The sequence below is a fragment of the Phasianus colchicus genome, chromosome 5 (genome assembly GCF_987193195.1).
Source record: "Phasianus colchicus chromosome 5, bPhaCol1.hap1.1, whole genome shotgun sequence".
Classification (NCBI taxonomy): domain Eukaryota; kingdom Metazoa; phylum Chordata; class Aves; order Galliformes; family Phasianidae; genus Phasianus; species Phasianus colchicus.
In genome coordinates this window covers 51,100,750-51,119,581 of record NC_143440.1, presented here as the reverse complement: position 1 = coordinate 51,119,581, position 18,832 = coordinate 51,100,750, and the positions used below count along the sequence as shown (strand labels likewise).

Sequence of the window (18,832 nt, the reverse complement as noted above, 5' to 3'; positions counted from 1 at the left end):
AAGTAGGGCTCTGATAACATTTATAGCAGATTTCCTCAGAAGAGGAAGAAATGTGTCATGACAAAGGCCTGTCAGGTGTAAAGCACTGAACAGCCGTGCTATCTGTGGGTACACAGAAGTGATGCATCCTTACCCTGTTTGCAAGGCAACAGCAATCATTCAAATTCAACACACTGGGTTTTTTTTTTTTTAAAAATGATTTCCTACTTAGATTTATTTTTCCTTTAGTAACACAGTTTAGCATTTCAGAGTTTTGCATTCTATACTCTTACAAACTGTCCTTGTTTATTAGCATTTGAACACAAAAAGACATAGCAAGACCTCCAAACACAAATAAATACAAAAACACAATATACAGTAAACTGAAATACAACATATAATAATGCTATTGGGAAATTAAGACATGTTGCTAATTCTTTTTTTTGTTGTTGTTGTTTATTATTATTATTATTTTAACAACATGGTTATTGCTGAGCAATAAATTATACATTTTAAAATTGTTTTTCCCCCCTAAATGAAAAGGACAAGAATCACTGGTTACCAGATCACTTGCACTGTATCCTTACAGCTATTGATAATTAAGACAGGCAGAATATACACAATCAAATGAGGTTGGCCTTCTTTGGTCTTTGTTTTTGATCATAAAACTGAACACAAGTGTACCGTTCACTGAAGAGTATGAGATTAAAGAAATGGTTACACAAGTCTCAAACACGTTAATTTGTACATTATTCTTGATCACTGATGTCTTTCCCATAGATATTTCTTACAGAATTTCTTGGAAACAAATGTCAGCTTTAGTTTTCCCAATTATTACGTTGTTCCACGCATCTTAAAGGTTATCCTCCTTGTCTAAGAGATATGGACCCAATTTTAGCCCATCACCTCATAATGGGGTATTTTTCACAGCTCTATAGTCACCACTAAATCGTTGGAGTTTTACAGCTTGTAGAAAAAATCCTGAACTTTCCCGTTTTTGTTTTTTTTTTTCCTATAAAACTGAAAAAATATATCAACCAAACATCAGCTATAAGAAAAACAAAATATAGGTGGATCACATGGTGCATCAGCAACAATGGAAGCTTGTACCTTCCCATTCCACAAGTACAGATTATACAACTCTCTGCCAGTGACGCAGGTCATAGTTGGAAGATGTGTCCTTTCAGACGTGAGCTATTTTCAAATCCAAAGCTCAGAACACTATGCAAGAAAATGACCCTTACGAATGATAATGCTGGTTTATCTCAGTAACCCTTAGACAGAGTCAAATTTTATCACTACGCATCGCACTGCCAGCAATGGAGCGTGTGAACACCGGCATCGCTAAGAAGTTAAAAAGTCCTTGCAGAACTGGCAACCAAATTAAAAGCTTAGTTCCAAAGGACCAAAAACACAAACACCACACAGAGACAACAAACCCTGAATGGGTAGGTTAGTAAGCCACAGAGTTGGGATCCAGATATGAATGTCACATCAAGTCTGGGGTGTTTGGATCCAGGATTTTGGTTCAGGTGCTCCTCTGTGAAATTTAGAACTTATTTGAACCCTAAGGAACTAATCCTAACTTGGAGAGAAAAAAAATAAAACAAATAAACACAGCCTAGTATCTACACTAAGATCATGAAATGGAAGACAGAAGCTGCAGTCTTGCCCATAAATTAGAAGAGAAATAGGAATAGTCAGATCCTTTACATCTTGTGTATCTCTACTCTTCTAAATCTCAAGAAGTTGTCCCTGAATTGGCATTCCACTGTTTTCCACAACCTTCATTATCTGGTGCTTCTCAGCAAAGGCCTGGATTAAGAGGCAGGAAAGAACAATTAAGCCTCCATATTTCGGTTTAAAGAAAAGGAAAGAAAACAAACCTCAAGAAAGAAATGGTCAGCCACACTACAGGCTGGCAGAACCAAGATTAATCCACTGTAAAATGGTATCATTCACCCTCCTGTTGAGAAGAGGGTCAAGAGACTTTGTTGGCTGCTTTTGAACAAAGAGAGCAGGACACACATTTGCTGCAATTATTCACACCAACACGTTGTGCTGGACTTCCACTCCACAGACTGGGCAAAGCACAGCCATGTTGGTAGCAACATAAAGGCTGCCATCCTTGTACAACCCCAAATCATGACAGCTTGTATTCTAGCCCTTACTGTCTTGATGTGGGCCTTTAAGGTATGTCAACTCGTTTTCAGTTCCTTTAAAAGGCAAATGTATTAAGAGTAGAGCCTAGTGGTTGGCAGATGACACTACGGAACTGGAACCTTTCCCTTAGCCTCAGCTCCAGGAGATTCATTATGCAACTCCGGGCAAATCACTTCACATCTCAGCCTCAATTTCCTTTTCCCAGAACAGGAATAGTACTTGCTATAAGAAAACGTTTGCAGATACAGAGTGCTTACTACCCTGTACACAGCACAAAAAGCTACTCTCAGACTGAATTCCAGAATTGATCATTTTTATTGCAGTAGCTACAATTTCTAGGTCAATCAGAATATTGAGGTATTGACTGAATGGGATAGGAATTCTAAGAAGGGGTCCAGCTGTTTTCTATTATTTTTTATTCCTTTTTTTTTTTTAAAGAGTGAATTTGCATTTAACAAGCTGCCCATCTTTGTTTGTTTCAAATGCACAAATCTCCTAAATAGCTGAGTATAAGGAAGGACATGTCATAAATGACATTCCAAGGTCTCCAGAAAGACTACACAATTTGCTCATTTTCCCAGTCAGTAAGTGGTTTGTTTGCTATACACAAGACTTCAGACATGAAAGACAGGAATCCAAAGTTTGCCCTTAGCCCAGATCCTCCTCTAGCAGGAGCAAGTTGTATTTGCACCACTTGATCAGGTAGAACTTGGGGGAAAAGGGTTTTGTTTCATCACTTCTACATTAAAAAGGAAAAAAAAAAAAGACTTCGCATATATGTGTGCATGCATGCCCGTTTGTATATGTATGTACCTACAAAATAATGAGTACTTTAAAGAGCAAAAACTATGAGATCAAGTATGCAACCCAAGAATTTTTCCCTCTCACCTATTTGTATATTTGCATAGTTAAATCATAACAAGGCATCAATACTGCAGTAACGCTTCTCATTCTTCTGTGGTTCAGGCTGCTTTTCTTATCACTCCCTAAACGCTTCTCTAAACAGCACCAGTGTTTTGAAAACAGAACAAAAACAACAGAAACCCTGCATTGTTGGTGAAATGCCTGTCCCACGTGATGGAATACAGATACAAATAGGTGGTGCCTTTTATACTCCAACTCAATGAGCCAAAGTTGTGGCAAGCCGAGAAACACGAGCAATACAATCACAACCTAACACTCACAGGTTCAACACTTAAACCACAGCTAACAAAAATCTCTATCTCTGCATTTGAGAAATTCACCAGGCACAAAAACAGGCACGTATCTTCAGCTTTCCTTTTCTAAGCGAGTTAATCCATTGGAAAAGAAAATAAACAATATTTCATATTTGTAAGAAAGCGAACATGTTATCCACAACATTTTTTTATCCATCAAAATTATGCCACCCTTCCTATCTTCCTATTGCACATTCTCTCTGTGAAGAACATTTACAGTACGAGGCTGAAATCAACATTGCATATCATAAGTCAGCAGTTGAAGGTGTATCATGTAGACAGTAACTGAAACAAGACCCCTTTAATTAGATCGGAGGAGTAACATAGACACTGTCAATCATAATAATCACAGTTGGTCTTAAAACTGAAAGAGTTTCATCCTGTTTAGAATTCGAGACTTTCTACGTAACAGATGCACACTCGCTGTGCTGAATGGTGCACAAAAAGGGCAACATCCAGGTTCTCACACACTGGCATCTCCCTTCGGAAAGCTGGAAATGAAAGAGGCTTGTACATCACTTGGAGTGTCATCATTAAGAAAGAATACCAGCAAGAGACTTCAGCTGTGCGCTGCTAAGATCTACCAAGCAGAGGAAAAAGAAGACTCTGTTGAAGAAATGCTGTTTGTAGAAGTACAAATACTTTGGAACCCCTTGTGACAATGGCATACCACACGGGTTAGCCAGGGACTCTAGGGAACATCTGGGGGCAGAGCGTTGCTCTATTGATTATTTAGAATAGACTGACCCTGAAAACTTTGGATATCTGGGTCAGAAATACATATTTTTTTAAAAACGATAAAGGGCATTTAAACGATGGAAGAAAAATCTACATAATTTAAAGTGTTGAGTAAAGCACCAGGTATCTCTTCTTTTCAATTTAGAGAATATACAGTGGCCTTGTTATCACAAAATGCTACATACTCCTTGCTGGAAAGTAGAGGAAACAGATTTCTATGTACACAGTAAGAACTCTGCAGAGACAGCCTGTGAGTTCTGCGGAAAGAGGAGTGTTACAGTCAAGGCTTCAGGTATCCCACAGCAGGCGGTGTATACATTTGTGTAGCGAGATCCCGGATTTCACAGTACGCAGGGTTGTCAAACTGGAAATTCTCTGGCAGCTTCACGTAGTTTTAAAAAGTAAGTGCAGTAGGCCTCCATTTTATTAACTGTGATAAAAAGCATATATGCAAAAATATTTTTATATCGATAGCACATTACTGCATTATAAAAGCTGCCCAAGTGAAGCTGAAGATTCTGGCAGCTGGTGCTTTTGGCACTTGGGAGATGTGGAAAGCAGCATAGAGATCTGTGAAATAACAACAGTGACTGATGTTTCTGCTACAGTGATCGGCATTAGTATAGTTAGCAGTGTTCATATTTAAAAACTTCTCTCTGAAGTTTCTGAGTCAATATCCCACTAAGAGGAGACATTCAGATCTCTTAAAGCTACTAGTTTGGGCTGCGTGCACACTCAGGAAGACTTCCCTATTAGCATACACTTTTCAAAGTTTCAAAGTCCTCTTTCAGTCACAAAGGCTGGAAACTCTTTTTTCCCCCTCTTTCGGAGCCTGGATTTAAAAGCACAATTCTGTCACAGGAGTTGGAAACTGTAGTCACAAATCTGCAGAATATGCTGGGCCCTGCTTATACTAGAAATCTCCTCCAAGTCCCAGATTGAAACAGGATATAAACTGTTTTGAGATGGCCAAACATTTTCATTTAAGTTTGCAAGACATGCATTAGCAATGGGAGGAGAGTCCTTTGGACATTTCCACTTGGGAATCCTGTTTTCAGTAAAATTCTGTGATGCACAAACACAAAAGCTCAGCTGCCTACATTCACAATTATTAAAATGACACGAATTGAGCGAACCTTCGCCCTAAAGCGTAAGTGATGGGTTTGCTTATGCAGCCTGCATAAAACTGCAAGTGCCATTGAATTATATCTAGAGATATAGATGCAGGTATATCTATAGATATTTATCTCTTGTGCAGAACGCCCTCCTTGTGTGCTAGAAATTAAATGCTAGCATGTGCCTCCATATTTTAGCTTGCACCTGTTGACAGCTATGTACCATAAAGGGAATACAGTACCTGGACAATGGAAGGCAAGAAAAGGAAGACAAGTTGCTGCTGACGATTGTGATGGTCAGCAGCAGGCAGTATTCTAGCAGGCCCGGAAAACCCATGAAGACCACTTAGCATGCACTGTATATTCATAAATACTTCTTGCAGGCACCGTGTGTGAAGGCACAGCCAAAAAAGACAACAGCAAAGACAAGCCGAAATACAAAGGCATGAACTCAACTGCACCTTAGACAAAAAAATTGTGACTATGCCTCAAAAAAGCAGAAAGCTGATACAACCTGACATTATGAAGACTAAGATGCACCATCTTCTTTCGAGCCCACAGAGGCTTACCACAGCAGCGCAAGCCTGCTCTGCTTAAGCGGTTCCTGGATTTTAAAAAGCACCACAGTCAGGCTATGTCACTAGACTTGCTTGTCACAGACTATTAAATAGAAGCAGATGAACACAGCAGGTTGCAATCAGCATGTTTCAGTGCTAGCAAATGCTTTCCACTAAAGTTCAGGCTGTTAGAATAAAGAAGCCCGTGCATTCCCTGTTAGAAAAGCTGTCATGAGCACATACATTCACAGCCCCACAGAGTTCCCCGGATGAGTCTGTTTAAAGTGATGCCACCTTATGACCACAGGCATTAGAGGAAAAATGTCGCCCTCCTTCATGCTGGCCATGGAGACTGTCTAGTCCAAGCTCCATAGGAGCACTGAGCATAACGTTTTGGCACCTGTGTAAAGCGGGTTCTGCCATGGCCAAGCCACAGAAGCTCCCAAAGCCAAAGGAATGGGTTTTGGCTTATATTTGGAACACCACAAGGTGCCTAAGGGCTTAGAAGTCAAGGCTAAACATTATGCCTGAAGTCCAATTAAACTACTATTTCAGATATCAGAATTAATCTGAATAAAAAGCTATGGTTTATAAGCAGCACAGCACATCTAAGGCACATGTATGCATGCAAGCCACCATCACTGTATTAAGACATGGCTGATTTGTCCTTAAGAAGCAATGGCTGCTAGTACGGAACAAACACATAGGCTTTTTCAGCACTAATCCTCCTCCCCAATACTGAAAATACTATATACTGCTGACAGCATAATTTGCAACATATATAGCTTGATTGGAAAGCATGGGGCAGAACTTTAAAAACTGTACAGGATTCCGTTTAGAACTCCAAAGTTCAACAAATGCCCTATTTTAGGGTGAAAACAATTATAAATCTGATAATGATGCACAGCATCCATGAGTGATTTTTCCTTAATTTTGAAATAGTGTCATTAATTACGACATATATTGTAGGTTTACATTTCTAAAGAGAAATAACAGAATTGAATAGTTTTTTTTCCTATCACAAGTGATAACCAGTGTTTGATTTCTTCTGTTTTTCTTCCAAGAAATATCAGTCTATCAACAGTTTTAAAATAAAATGTTTTCTGTAACAATAGAACTTTAAATAAAAATATGATTTTGATTCAGATACTTTTGAGAAGACATGGATACTTTTCCAAGATCTTCTTACAAAGTAATTATTAAAACAGAGACCAGATGAGGCCTTAAAAAGACAATATACTATATTTCAGACAAGATTGCACCTCAGTTTTTTCAAATAATATAATCGCAACATTACTTCATTTCTTCTTTTAACATGCTGACAATTTCCAGCTAGCCCACATGTGAATGTATTTTTGTATTCTAGCTTAAAGAAATAAAAGTCAGTAATTTATTCAGCACATACTGTATATGTCTTTTCACCTCCAATGGACTAGATCATTAATAAGTTAAAAACAAAACAAAACAAAAACAAAAACAGAAATCCTCTCTGACCGTAATCATTATCCTCATGAGGGATAAGTGATTCTTCAGAGTTTAAGTGTTGCTAGTTCTATTAAAAAATACACCATGGTATGATTTCTTAATGTGTTGCTACTTTCTCATTTGGACCCTATGCAGTTATGCCTTCAAACTCTTCCATCTGTTCCACAAGGTGGTTCTGTGAGCTTTAGGACCTCTGATTGAAGACAAACTGATATAAAACCCCCAAATGGAGTTGTCTTCTGTTTAATCTGCCTCCCCGACCGTATGTCAGGGGTCTGGTAGATCCGATGTATCCACTATGACTTTAATAAAAATAGTATCATCTTTAATATACGTTCCATTCTCTAGGACAGTTTGAGCCACAAAGACTGGGCAGCCAGACGCAATGTTCATTTCTCCAGTTGGCTTCTTGAAACTGCTACTGTTTGGATCTGGCTTGAAAGCATCTCCTAAGTGGCGCCGAGACGGACCCTGATCCATTAGCATGAGAGTCACTTTCTGTTTAAATGGCCAAGGAAGCAATGCATCATATTCTCCACGCATTATGACAAAAAACAGCGACAAGTGCGTCCCCTTGCCCATGCCATCTCCATTAAGGTAAACTCTGGCACACATCTTGTAGCCAAAGTATCCAGTGTAAAAGGGTTGGCTGTACAAGGACAGAGTCTTCCCCATGACTGCCTCTTGCTTCCGACGTTTATAATCTCGAATCTTCCAAATTAACACTCCATTGTAACTAGCAGTTTCTAAAACTTGGAATCGGAGATCCATGTCAGCCAGCCGAATATCATGAACACTCAGCATCTGATCATGCCTGCTGAGCTGTGTCTCTAGCATGCCTGTTAGAAAATGGAGAGGATGAGGGGTAAGAAGACTTTAAAAATTGATCATCAGTATTGTTAGTTTATATGCAAACATTTTCTTCTCCAAAAACCAAACCACATTTGGTCACCTTTGAAACAACTTCCACTGACAATAGTTTGCCAGCTAGAAACTAGGTTAATTAGGATTTTTACATTTGTGGGTGTTAATGATGCATTCAGTATGAGTAAACAATTCAAATCATCCAAAATTTTGTCTAGCCAGTGAGCAACTGAGGCTTCTGTATTTTGAGAACATACTTGGTTGCATAATCTGTAGCTTATTAGCCTTGGAAGGACTCACAGTTCCTACATAATTCCTCTGAAATTCAAAGGGAATTTCACCCACCAATCACTCAAAATATTCTCCTCACACACTACTTGTCTGAGACGTGTAGTTGTTACCTTGTCTAAAGCACACGATAACAGAACAGAAAATTCAAGCTTAGCTCTGCTTTGTATGATCACTTACTCGGGAGGGAAGGCTGTCGCTTTTCCCTTGCATGACAAGTAATGTGTTACTCTTTGCACACTGACAAAATTGATCAACATGCAATACTGAGAAGCAGGTTTGTTTTATACACATCTACTTTGGCCTTATTATGTAAACCCTTATATAGGATGTATACTATTCAGCAAGTATGACAACAACTTTAATACCCAAGCACATCTCGTAGTAATTCTTTGGATCAAGTGCAATTCTGTAACAGATAGCAGAGCAGGTCATTTCAGCTGGATAATACCAATGTTTATCTACTCATGGATGAGAACAAATGACAGAAAATGGCGTCTCAATACATTGAGAATGCATTTAAAGAAGATGCTGAAAGTTATTGGCTTTTAAAGATCAGCTCAAGAAGTGTTTATAATTAATTATAATATTGTAATCAAGACAAGGGTCAAGAAAACAAAATAAAAGAATTAAGCCTAAGAAACAGCTTGGAATCAATGCCACAACATTGAAGCAAATGCACCATTTCCTATGCATGAATCACAAAAATCAAAATTATTGATGCTTCCACAGGAAAATGATAACAAAAGTGGCATTCAAAGGATATTCTTTTTCCTTTTGCAGCACTGCCAAGTACTTCAGTCCATTGTGCTTACACTTACTTGTATTTCGAGCTCCTTGCCCTGCAGTTTTGTCAACACTTTCCAGCTCAGTCACTCTATTCTGGAGGGATTCTACACTGCTCTTCATGCTGTCAGCCTCCTCCCAGTTCTGCCGGAAGGGACGGATTTCTTTGTCCAGTTCTTTCAGTTTTTCTGCTTGACTGTCTATCACTCGCTTTATGAAACAGTAAGTTAGAGTTACAAGAAAAAACTCAAAATAACTAAAAGACATAACTTATGCAGAATACACAAGGATTTTTCATTATAAGATGCATTTCCAATATAAACAAGTTTTACTTACAAATATTGAAATAACAAAAAATTAGAGCACTATCAGAATTATCAACACAAATATTTCAAAACAGGATTGTTAGAGTGCCTTTCTCTAAAGACTTTTTAAAAAAGCTTTTCAATGCAAGAACAATATTCTAAATGCCTCTACACCGGTATCACAGGCTGCTATTTGTTGGGTATTTTAGAGTACTTAAGTAACATACTATGGGCACAACTTACCATGGTGTGAATCAAGTGGCTGCTTGCATGCATGCTTTTATCACTGGATAAAAGCAAATTAACTCACCCCTCAGGAAAGCCATCAGCACTCTTGCTCTCCACATGGAGTATGAATACGTGCAGATACAGGGGCATTAGCCAACTACAAGCTCCTATTCATCAGTTATCCATGCCTAAGTTATTTTGTGCCCGTATCATTAGGAGTAAAAGCTCTACATAGCATAAGCAGAACTAGCACTGCTAACTCCCTTAACCACTTTTGAAATTCCCACCCCTCCTAAATTCAATAAACCACGTCCTGAAGGTGCTTGCTTTTGAGTTCATTAGTTGTTTTTGTGTTTTTTTCTTTGTTTTTAAGAAAACAAAATACAAAAACAACTGATAATACAATACAGTGTTATGGATACTATGTATATTATTTATAATATATATATTATTTATATTATATATATATTGTTTATATTTATATATATAAAAAGACTGGTATTCTCAAAAACAGAAATACTGCAAGCACCTCAGTATATTTTAAGGGACAACATACTCCCCCCAGTCTACCTCAAATCTGACATAAGAAATACAGAGTACTTAATCTCATCACAGCTAATTTTGACTAGCAGGAATTTTAGCCAGAACCCCAGAGACAGTTGTAAAGTTCAAATGGTAACAGAAATATTTGAGTCAAGAAACTACTTTTGCTACCACCTACAGTTAAATTCCAAGTCTAACTTTACAGTTGATTATAATACAGTGCCAACATGTGCAAAAATTACTTTTCACTTCTTTAAAAAATTATGTTTGAGTTCAAAACAAGAAAATAAAGTTAGCTTGCATTTGCATTCTTGTTAGCCATGTGGATTCAATGTTCCCCACTGATGGGGAAAACCCTTTTGCCTCATGAAACCTCCAATTCCCCTTTTAAACATTTGCTTTTTAATCATGTAGTTTCAGTTATATCAAAAGTCTGTAATGATTAATTGATGGCTGTCAATTTGACAAGCCAGCTAGCAAAATCATGTTCCTCTTGGAGTGGTTTATTTATTCTGTTGTGGTTCAAAACCACTAAGTAATCCAACATATTTCAAGCTTAACCATTTATTTCTATGTTGGTGTTTTAAAACAAGCTTATATATATATCACTTGCAAAATTAGGACTTTGTCATGGAAAGCTATGTCCTAAATCTTAAATCAATGGCTATGGCTCCATTAAACAGATTGAGCAACTTTCCTGGACATAATGATCATTAGCTACCAACACAGTCACATTCCTTCTCTTGGACTTACAATCATCAGAAAATAAATTAGGAAACAGCTGTTTGCTATACATACAAAAGGAAACACTCAATGGAATGGCATGAATGAACACCTTGAGACCAGAGCCACAGGACGTAGTCATTAGTTCACAGTTAACAAGGAGAGGTAAATGTAAGATATATAAGTCTGATGTTTTCCCTGTACTCACACAAACCATGAACTCTCCAAGGTATGGACAATAACATGCTTATGGATTTATACTGTGTCTCACACAGAGATGCCCTCATTTCTGAGTGGGCCCTCTTAACATTAACTAAACAAAATAAACACGCACATTCTTTGACAAACTGGGAAAGTTTCAAAGGTGCTGAAGAGTTGTAAGCTCTTTTCCTTTGGGAAGAATGCTTTTCAGAAGCTGCCACCAGGGACCAACTTCTCTCCATCAACATGTGTGCAATGTTCTGCCTTTGTAAATGTACAACCAATGTGGAGTTTAAGCTTCTGGTTGACAAACGTGTAGCTTTTTATCTCCTCCACCTCTTCATGTGAATTCAAAACATACAGAATAATTACAACTGGACTTGTATTCCATGTTTGCTTGTTTTTAAAGCAGAGGAATCTCTATCACTTTACCCAATAGGGACACAGTCTCCCTCGTGCTAGGAGATACTGATGTATTAATCTGAATTTAATGCAGAAGTGGAGAATTTCACTCTCTCAAATTATGCCACTAGAAAGCACACAGATGTCTCACGCTGTACTCATAAATTTTCAAGTAGATATCAATTTTCTGAGCGAACTTTTTATTTCTGCAACTGACCTCTCCAGATCATTAATCCAGAGTAATATGCCTGAAAAACCTATGCAGGGATCTTCTGGATATTTACTGATTTTCATCTAGGTTTTTTGATTTGTATTTTTAATATATTATTTCAGAATTTTAGCACAATTACTTATTAAAAGAATTCAGCAAATTTCATGAGGAAATTTGAAGAAAACCATATTTGCAGTTCTCTCTCAGATGTTCCTAATGGACACAAGTGATAGAGCAAAACTGAACGGCAAAAGAACACACCAGGAAAGGAATAACAAGTACAACTTTGACTGGAGGAACAAACTGTGCATCTTCCCTTCTTTGAAGAAATGTATTACCTATTAAATAATTTTATATTCATAAGATTGTTACGCCTTTTTGTCTTACATATTTCATGTCCACGCTCAGCTTAAGGCTTGGCTTAGTATTATGATTCCATATGCTCATAAAAATGACTAGATACTGGATGTGAAAGTTCCTTTCCACAAAATAACAGTTGATCACACGCCCTCTCTTGGTGAAGCTACTGGAACTAGCAATCAGTCATCAAGAATGATGAAAAACTACACTGTATTTTCTCTATTTTCCTTTTTGTCACTGGTTATTGAGACAGCATATGTTAGGCTTACAAATTAACTTACCTCCAGGCAGATTCAACTGGCAATACCAATACATACATGGATTAGCTTCCCAGCGTCAGAATGAAAAACTGTAAGTATGCAGCCACATCCCAAACAATCATGAAACCAAGCAACAATGACTAAGGCAGGCTAGACTGATTACCATGTGAGCAGAACATGGCAAGATTAAGTGCTGTAAGGATTTCTCCCCACTGCTGCAAAACTTAAGCAGTATTTTGGAGACTTAAACCTTTCTCGAGTATTGTAACACCTTCAGTTCAAATGCTAAGTGAATAGTAAGTGAAGGAAATACTTTCATTTAATTTCCTTTAGGAAAATGAGGATCTCCTAGGAGATGCTAAAACATATCTGATTTTGTGGCAGAAAATATACTAGGGTAATGTGTAGGCAGTATCTTCACAAAAGCTTGTTAACTCTCTCCTGAGGTTTCCCTAGCTGCAGTCCACATCATGGACACTAACAATTTCCCAGTATTCGAGTTCCAAGCTAGGTCTGCAAAGTATGTCAGCTTGGACCAAGCATCATGCTAGTGCATCCAGAGAACTTCTACTTTAACGCTGGCTTGTGGACAGGTGATTCAGACCACAGAAAAAGAAGATCACACCTACTGGCAAGGAATACATAGATATATTTTCCTCAAAAAGCTCAAAGGATAACAAAAATACTGATTTTTATAAAGTGTATTCAAATGCATTGTGCTAAGTTGGGATTAATTCCACATCAGATTGACTTCACTCTTAATTAATAGCTTTTAAAATACCAAGAAAGAGAAATATAATTAAATGTATTAAGCATATGACAATTTTAAGATGCTGATCTTTTCCTCTAGTTTGACAGCAGTTATGATTGTTCTTCAGATAATATCTGTAACTGTGTTTTTAATCATTCTCCTTTTTTAACTGGGGCTCTCCATTTTAACCCAGCCTAGGCAATTGCTGTGCTCTAGAGTGAAGTATCTTCTTCCAACAAACCAAGCCAGATGCTGACAAGAATAAAACAAAATCAGAAAAGCTTTACAATAAGCTAAACTCTGCCCCCTTTTACTTACAACACCTCACTTCACAAGTGTAAATGTACAGTACAGAAGCTACTACCATTTCTGCTTTAATGGGGAGATTCTAAATTTCTTACCTGTAAATGAAGTATTTTAGATTCATTATTCCGTAGCATTTCCTTCTGTCTTTCAATTTCTATTTCAAAGCTACAAATCTGATTATGTAAAGTTTGTATACTCTTGTTCTTTTCCAAACTTTCATTCTGGAGCAAGGCCACCTGGAAAAAATTCTACAATTACTCCTGCCAGAGTTTATTAAAAATACCTATAACTTCATTTGTTGTAAACTATCTTACACCCATGAAAGAAATGAGATCCTAAGGAAACCTCTCTCTATGTGTTTAAAATAAACAAATAGATAAATAAACAAACAAACAAAACAACAACAAAAAGTAAACAAAGATGAACAAAACTGGCTATTGATAGCTTTTTCTCCACTTCCACAGAGTGGTACCAGTGCAATTTGGGATGATAAAAGTACAGATGGGATACAGAAACAGCAACAGAACTTATCCAAGCATCATCTTTCCTTTATTTAGGTTGTAACCACGTTGTGGAACTATGACTGCCTCGCTAGTGCAACAACCACCACTGACTTGGTTGTGGCTTGGAGTTCGGAAGAAACCACCTGAGCCCTGCACATACTGCTAATTAAGAAAGCATTAATCTTCCCCATCCATTCCTATCTATTCTGATCTGTAGAAATTCCAGTAAAAAATTGCCTGGATGGGTTTGGCTTCACAGAATGTCACGGTGATGAAAACTCCTGATACAAGTGAATACAGAAAGGATTCTTGCATCTGAAGGAAAACCCAGTGTGTCTACTAGTAGAGCCAATAGCTACAGAGACAGACTGCAGATTATATTCTCTCTCTGTATTGACATTTTATGAATTCATTCATTAGTGACTCATTCTGATTTTAAAACATGAGCCTTGCTACAAGAATATCATATATTATATCTCCTTGGAGATGAAAGTAATACAGTTAAATATTCTCTGTTACTGCAGACACACACTATTTTCTGCTCCATTCATTAATGCGGTTTGGAGAAGGGTAGTGGTGGGTTGCTTCTATTATTTTTTTTAAATCTCATTTTCCCTAGGCAAGACTAGTAACCAACAAAAATGTAGAAAATAAACAACCCAAAATAACATTTGGATAACATTTGGACACTTACTGATTAGTTCCATAGTTAGATCTTTATGTGGATAGGAAGCAGTACCATTCTTGACCCACTGAAATCTTCTGATAAACATTCCACATTAAGACCAACTACTTGGATGCTTCGTGTTCTCAGGATCTAACTCCCTCAGCACATACACAGAAGTTTTTATCCCTGATGTGGACACCATTGTAGAATTCCAATACTTTAACTGCCTTCTAATCAGACACCACTGGATTATTACACGTCACTACATTCCTAGGCTCAAGAAGCTATTTAATAAGGTAAATAATTTTGATCGCTATACTAGTCTAAATTTGATAAAATAGACTGTCAGAGTCCACAGGCATTCAGCATGTTCACTGAAAAGTGGTCCAGCAGTAGAGGGATACCATACTTCATACTGTACGTGTTTATCTACGTTTCGATATAGTATAGCACATGTGTATGTAAACACACTAACTACAACTTCCATACATGGAACTTTAGCAGAAGAGGTTCAAAAGAAATCAGACAAGGCTAATTTTGCCAGTACAGAGAGAGAAACAATCTTGAGGCTAAACTAATGCATTCCTAGGTACTAAACAAAATTTCCAAGAATAAGTGCAAATTTAAACTAGTATGCCTGCCTCCCACATAGTTCTGATCTGCTGGGTTGCCACTTTAATTTTTACATCCTCCTTTTCCTCAATGATTCAGCGTTCTTTAGTCAATCCTTACATTCCTCATCTCTCACTATTTCCTCCCCAGGCCTCCCAGTCATCAAGCAGTTACACTCTGTGTCACCAGCTTTACATTTCCATTTTTGAACAAGTTATAGTATGTGGGCTTGTCTTGTGCTCAAATTTTCCACACGCTTTTACAGAACATAAGAAAAACAGAATTATGTCTTGCAGTCTTTAATCATACAGAGCTGTCAATGCTAACTCAGTAATTGCAGTTTGGTGGTAATTTGTGAATAAAAAGTCTTTAATGCTAAGTAAATACAATTTCCTAATTATATTTGGCATAATCTTTGGAATTTAGGATAATTAAATTAAAAACAGGGTAAAGGAAACACAGCCTCCACTTATGAACTGCATCAACAACTGACTTCCGTTATTGTGCCATATTTCGATACCTCGATGAAAAAGTGTGTTCTTATTCAGCAGTTTTTCAAATAAAGCCGTTCTTTTGGTTATTGCTTACTAAAAAAGGATGGAAGAAATCCTCTTACACCCCAAAGAACTGGATTAGGGTAGACAGGTCCCATTTTTAAGTCACACATTAAAAAACAAAGAAGAGTTCATACCGCATTTCCTTAAGACTGGGACAAAGCCAGAAAATTATGTTAAAATCCAGAAAATCAATTGAAATTCATTTGTTTCCAGCGCCAACACCACAAAAGCTGTGGGAGTTAGGTCTGCAAGCCTGTTCCATCACACCAAAACACCTTGTTTTAATTTGTCCCACAACATTGTGATCCAAGATTTTAAATCTGATCAGCTTTTAATTCCTTTTTTGCTAACAGCACCATTCAAATACCAAACTTATAACTCAGCACAAGCTTTGCAGCTCTGAAGACTTTCAGCTTGCATGCCCCCACGTCACTGCTGGGGGCATATCTCCATATGGTGACTGGGATTGGGCAATTTCTTCTTCCCCCACCGTATGTATCACAGTGAATATCCCTAACAAAATACTGACCCTCAGAAACCAGTGACAAGATTTCAACAGGGCTGAAATTTCTGTGATATTCACCAGCCAAGCTAACTTTGCACTGTCTTTCTTCAGTGCAATTTTCAATTTTCAATTTTTTTTCTCAAAGAGAACAACGAAGTTACGAATCATTTTAGTACTCTTCGCTAGAAAACTCATAGACATATGATATGTGGTTATTCTGGTAAGTTGGCACTGTCTTGGGATTTCCAGTGATTCAATTCTTTATTGTGAATAGGAAGAAGTCTACAAAGCAGGAAGTGAAAAAGTACAAAAAAAAAAAAAAGAACAACAACAACAAAAAACCCCACAATGATAAGTAAACTGAAAATCTTTTGGTTTTTTTGAAAAAGAAAACATTAACAACTATAGTAAAATGTACACTGTCTTAGCTGTAGAAGAGATAAAACTGCTGGGCACTTTTTAAATGCTGAAGCACCTCTCAAGACAAAAGGCAAAAAATGATCTATTCTGGAAGTCACAGGGAACACTTTTTTTTTTTTTTCCCCTTCCAATGATGTAAAACAAGTGGTATAATTTTAATCAAGCTAAGGAAAAAAAGAACTAAAGATATGAATTTGTATCTGTTAAAACTCAAACTCACGTAGTTCCTATATTTAAAAAAAAAAGCTCAAGTGCAAAAGCAAACTGAAGTATTGATATTGATCAAATTAAAATTTACTGATGCAGTAAAAATTGTATGTGAAAAAAACCTACACTAGACCTCTCCCAAGCTCAACAGTTTCCTTATGGGACTTCAGAATAAAAAACAGATCATGCACTAATATACCAGGGATAGAATTACATTTCACTGTTTCTGTTAACTTCTGCTTTAAAACTACATGTTCTGTGGCTGCAGGGTCCTGTTAGAAGCTCATACATGAGAGATCACTGTCTTAGACCAAGAGCAGAATGCGCTTTCTAGACAAAGCTTGGTGAATCCCTGTTTGCAGGCTGCTGCAAGATGTCAGAAGTCAGAAACCACACATACACAATGGCCACTGAGCTAACACTGGAATCATTATTCTCATTTAAATCACTCTAGAAGAACCTGAAGGCCTTCTGATTCTTGTGCCTGCAATTGTAGCATGGTTCTAATAATTCTGGCATCCCTACCACCACCATTGGCCAAAAAAAGAAAATAAAAGTAAAAAAACATTATTTTAATGGTTATATACACCATTAACCTTTTTCAAAAATGTAAGAAAGCAGTGACTTGTTCTGAAATTCTCTATTTTAAAATCAAAGATGTAACCATCTGCTCTCCAAATCAACTTTAATTCATTTAAACTGTTAACAACATCAGAGCTATTACTGGTGGGATTTCCAGCAATTTCCAAATACCATACATTCTAAAAACAAGTAATGCCAAAAAGATGCACTGCAATGAAAACTTCACTCTGATCCAGCACTAAAGCAGAAACTTTCATGGCAAGATTCACTGTAATTTAACTGAGCTACAATGATTTAATTAACCTTTGCAGGTCATTAAGTTTGGAGAGCAAGTGCAAAAACAAATGAAATAAACAACTGCTTTATTACCAGGTATTTCTGTTAATGTAATTCTTTGAAAAATACTGAGGTAGCAGAAATACAGCTCATAGTACTGCCATTGCTTTCTGAACCCTCTCTTTTGAAGGAGATAGCTCAGGGAGGAAATTTAATATTGGAGAGTTTATCTATGTGAACAGAGTGTTTTAATTACTAAGATAGCAATGAGGAAAACTGTATATGGAATTGCAAAGCCAAGGTTCTCATAGCATTTTATAATAACAAAGGTACAGTTATGCTATGTGGCTTGAATGCTTTTCATAGAATCATAGAATCACAAGGTTGGAAACGACCTATAAGATCATCTAGTCCAACCGTCTTCACACTACCACTGCTACCACAAGTGTGGTAGCTTCCTATTGCTTTAGCTGTGCTGTTGAACAGCTGTTAAACAGAAAAAAGTGCTTCTTCTAGTAGTTTTATATGATTTAAAGAAATCAATGAAAATTAGAAGTGAGTAGAAGATATACCTTATTTTCTAGAGCATTGCTCCACTCTTTCAATAAGTTAACATGCTGCACTGCTGAGCTGGCTTCATGTGCTTTAATTTGTTGGTTTGTTCCCTGTGACAACAAAGAATTTATACATTTTAGCCAATTCCACTTCTTTTAAACCTACAAAGAAAGAGTACATCAAGACATCGAACCAACAGTATGTATTTTGGTTCACGGATGCATGTTGCAGAACAGTAGGGAGAAGGGAAATCTACTTGAGAATTTACAAAAGTCAGGAATACATTTAATAGAGCAAGTGTTTTATACAACTGCCATATATCTCCATCCAATGAACTTGATATGTCAGAGACAATAAAGATGAACAAGATTTACAAAATAAATTGTATTTCAGTCTTCTGCGTAGTTTTACACTAAATAAAGCACCATAAAACTCTTGAGTCATACAAAATCTAAAACGTCCAATT

At 37.1% G+C, this 18,832-nt stretch overlaps 1 protein-coding gene across 19 annotated transcripts in view; it reads right to left on the bottom strand.

Annotated features, from left to right (window-relative positions):
• Window positions 1–181: 181 nt before the first annotated feature.
• Window positions 182–18,832, bottom strand: part of TRAF3 (TNF receptor associated factor 3) — a 69,668-nt gene continuing 51,017 nt past the window's right edge. For 16 of the 19 annotated variants that reach the window (XM_090141664.1, XM_090141669.1, XM_090141670.1 and 13 more), the window contains 4 exons: window positions 18,384–18,476; window positions 13,578–13,718; window positions 9,228–9,402; window positions 182–8,093 (listed from right to left, as the gene is read on the bottom strand). In XM_090141664.1, coding sequence (XP_089997790.1) covers window positions 7,522–8,093; window positions 9,228–9,402; window positions 13,578–13,718; window positions 18,384–18,476 — 981 coding nt within the window. In that variant the 3' untranslated portion in view covers window positions 182–7,521. The remainder of the gene's footprint in view (window positions 8,094–9,227; window positions 9,403–13,577; window positions 13,719–18,383; window positions 18,477–18,832) is intronic. The other 3 variants (XM_090141674.1, XM_090141675.1, XM_090141676.1) reach the window with 2 other exon arrangements.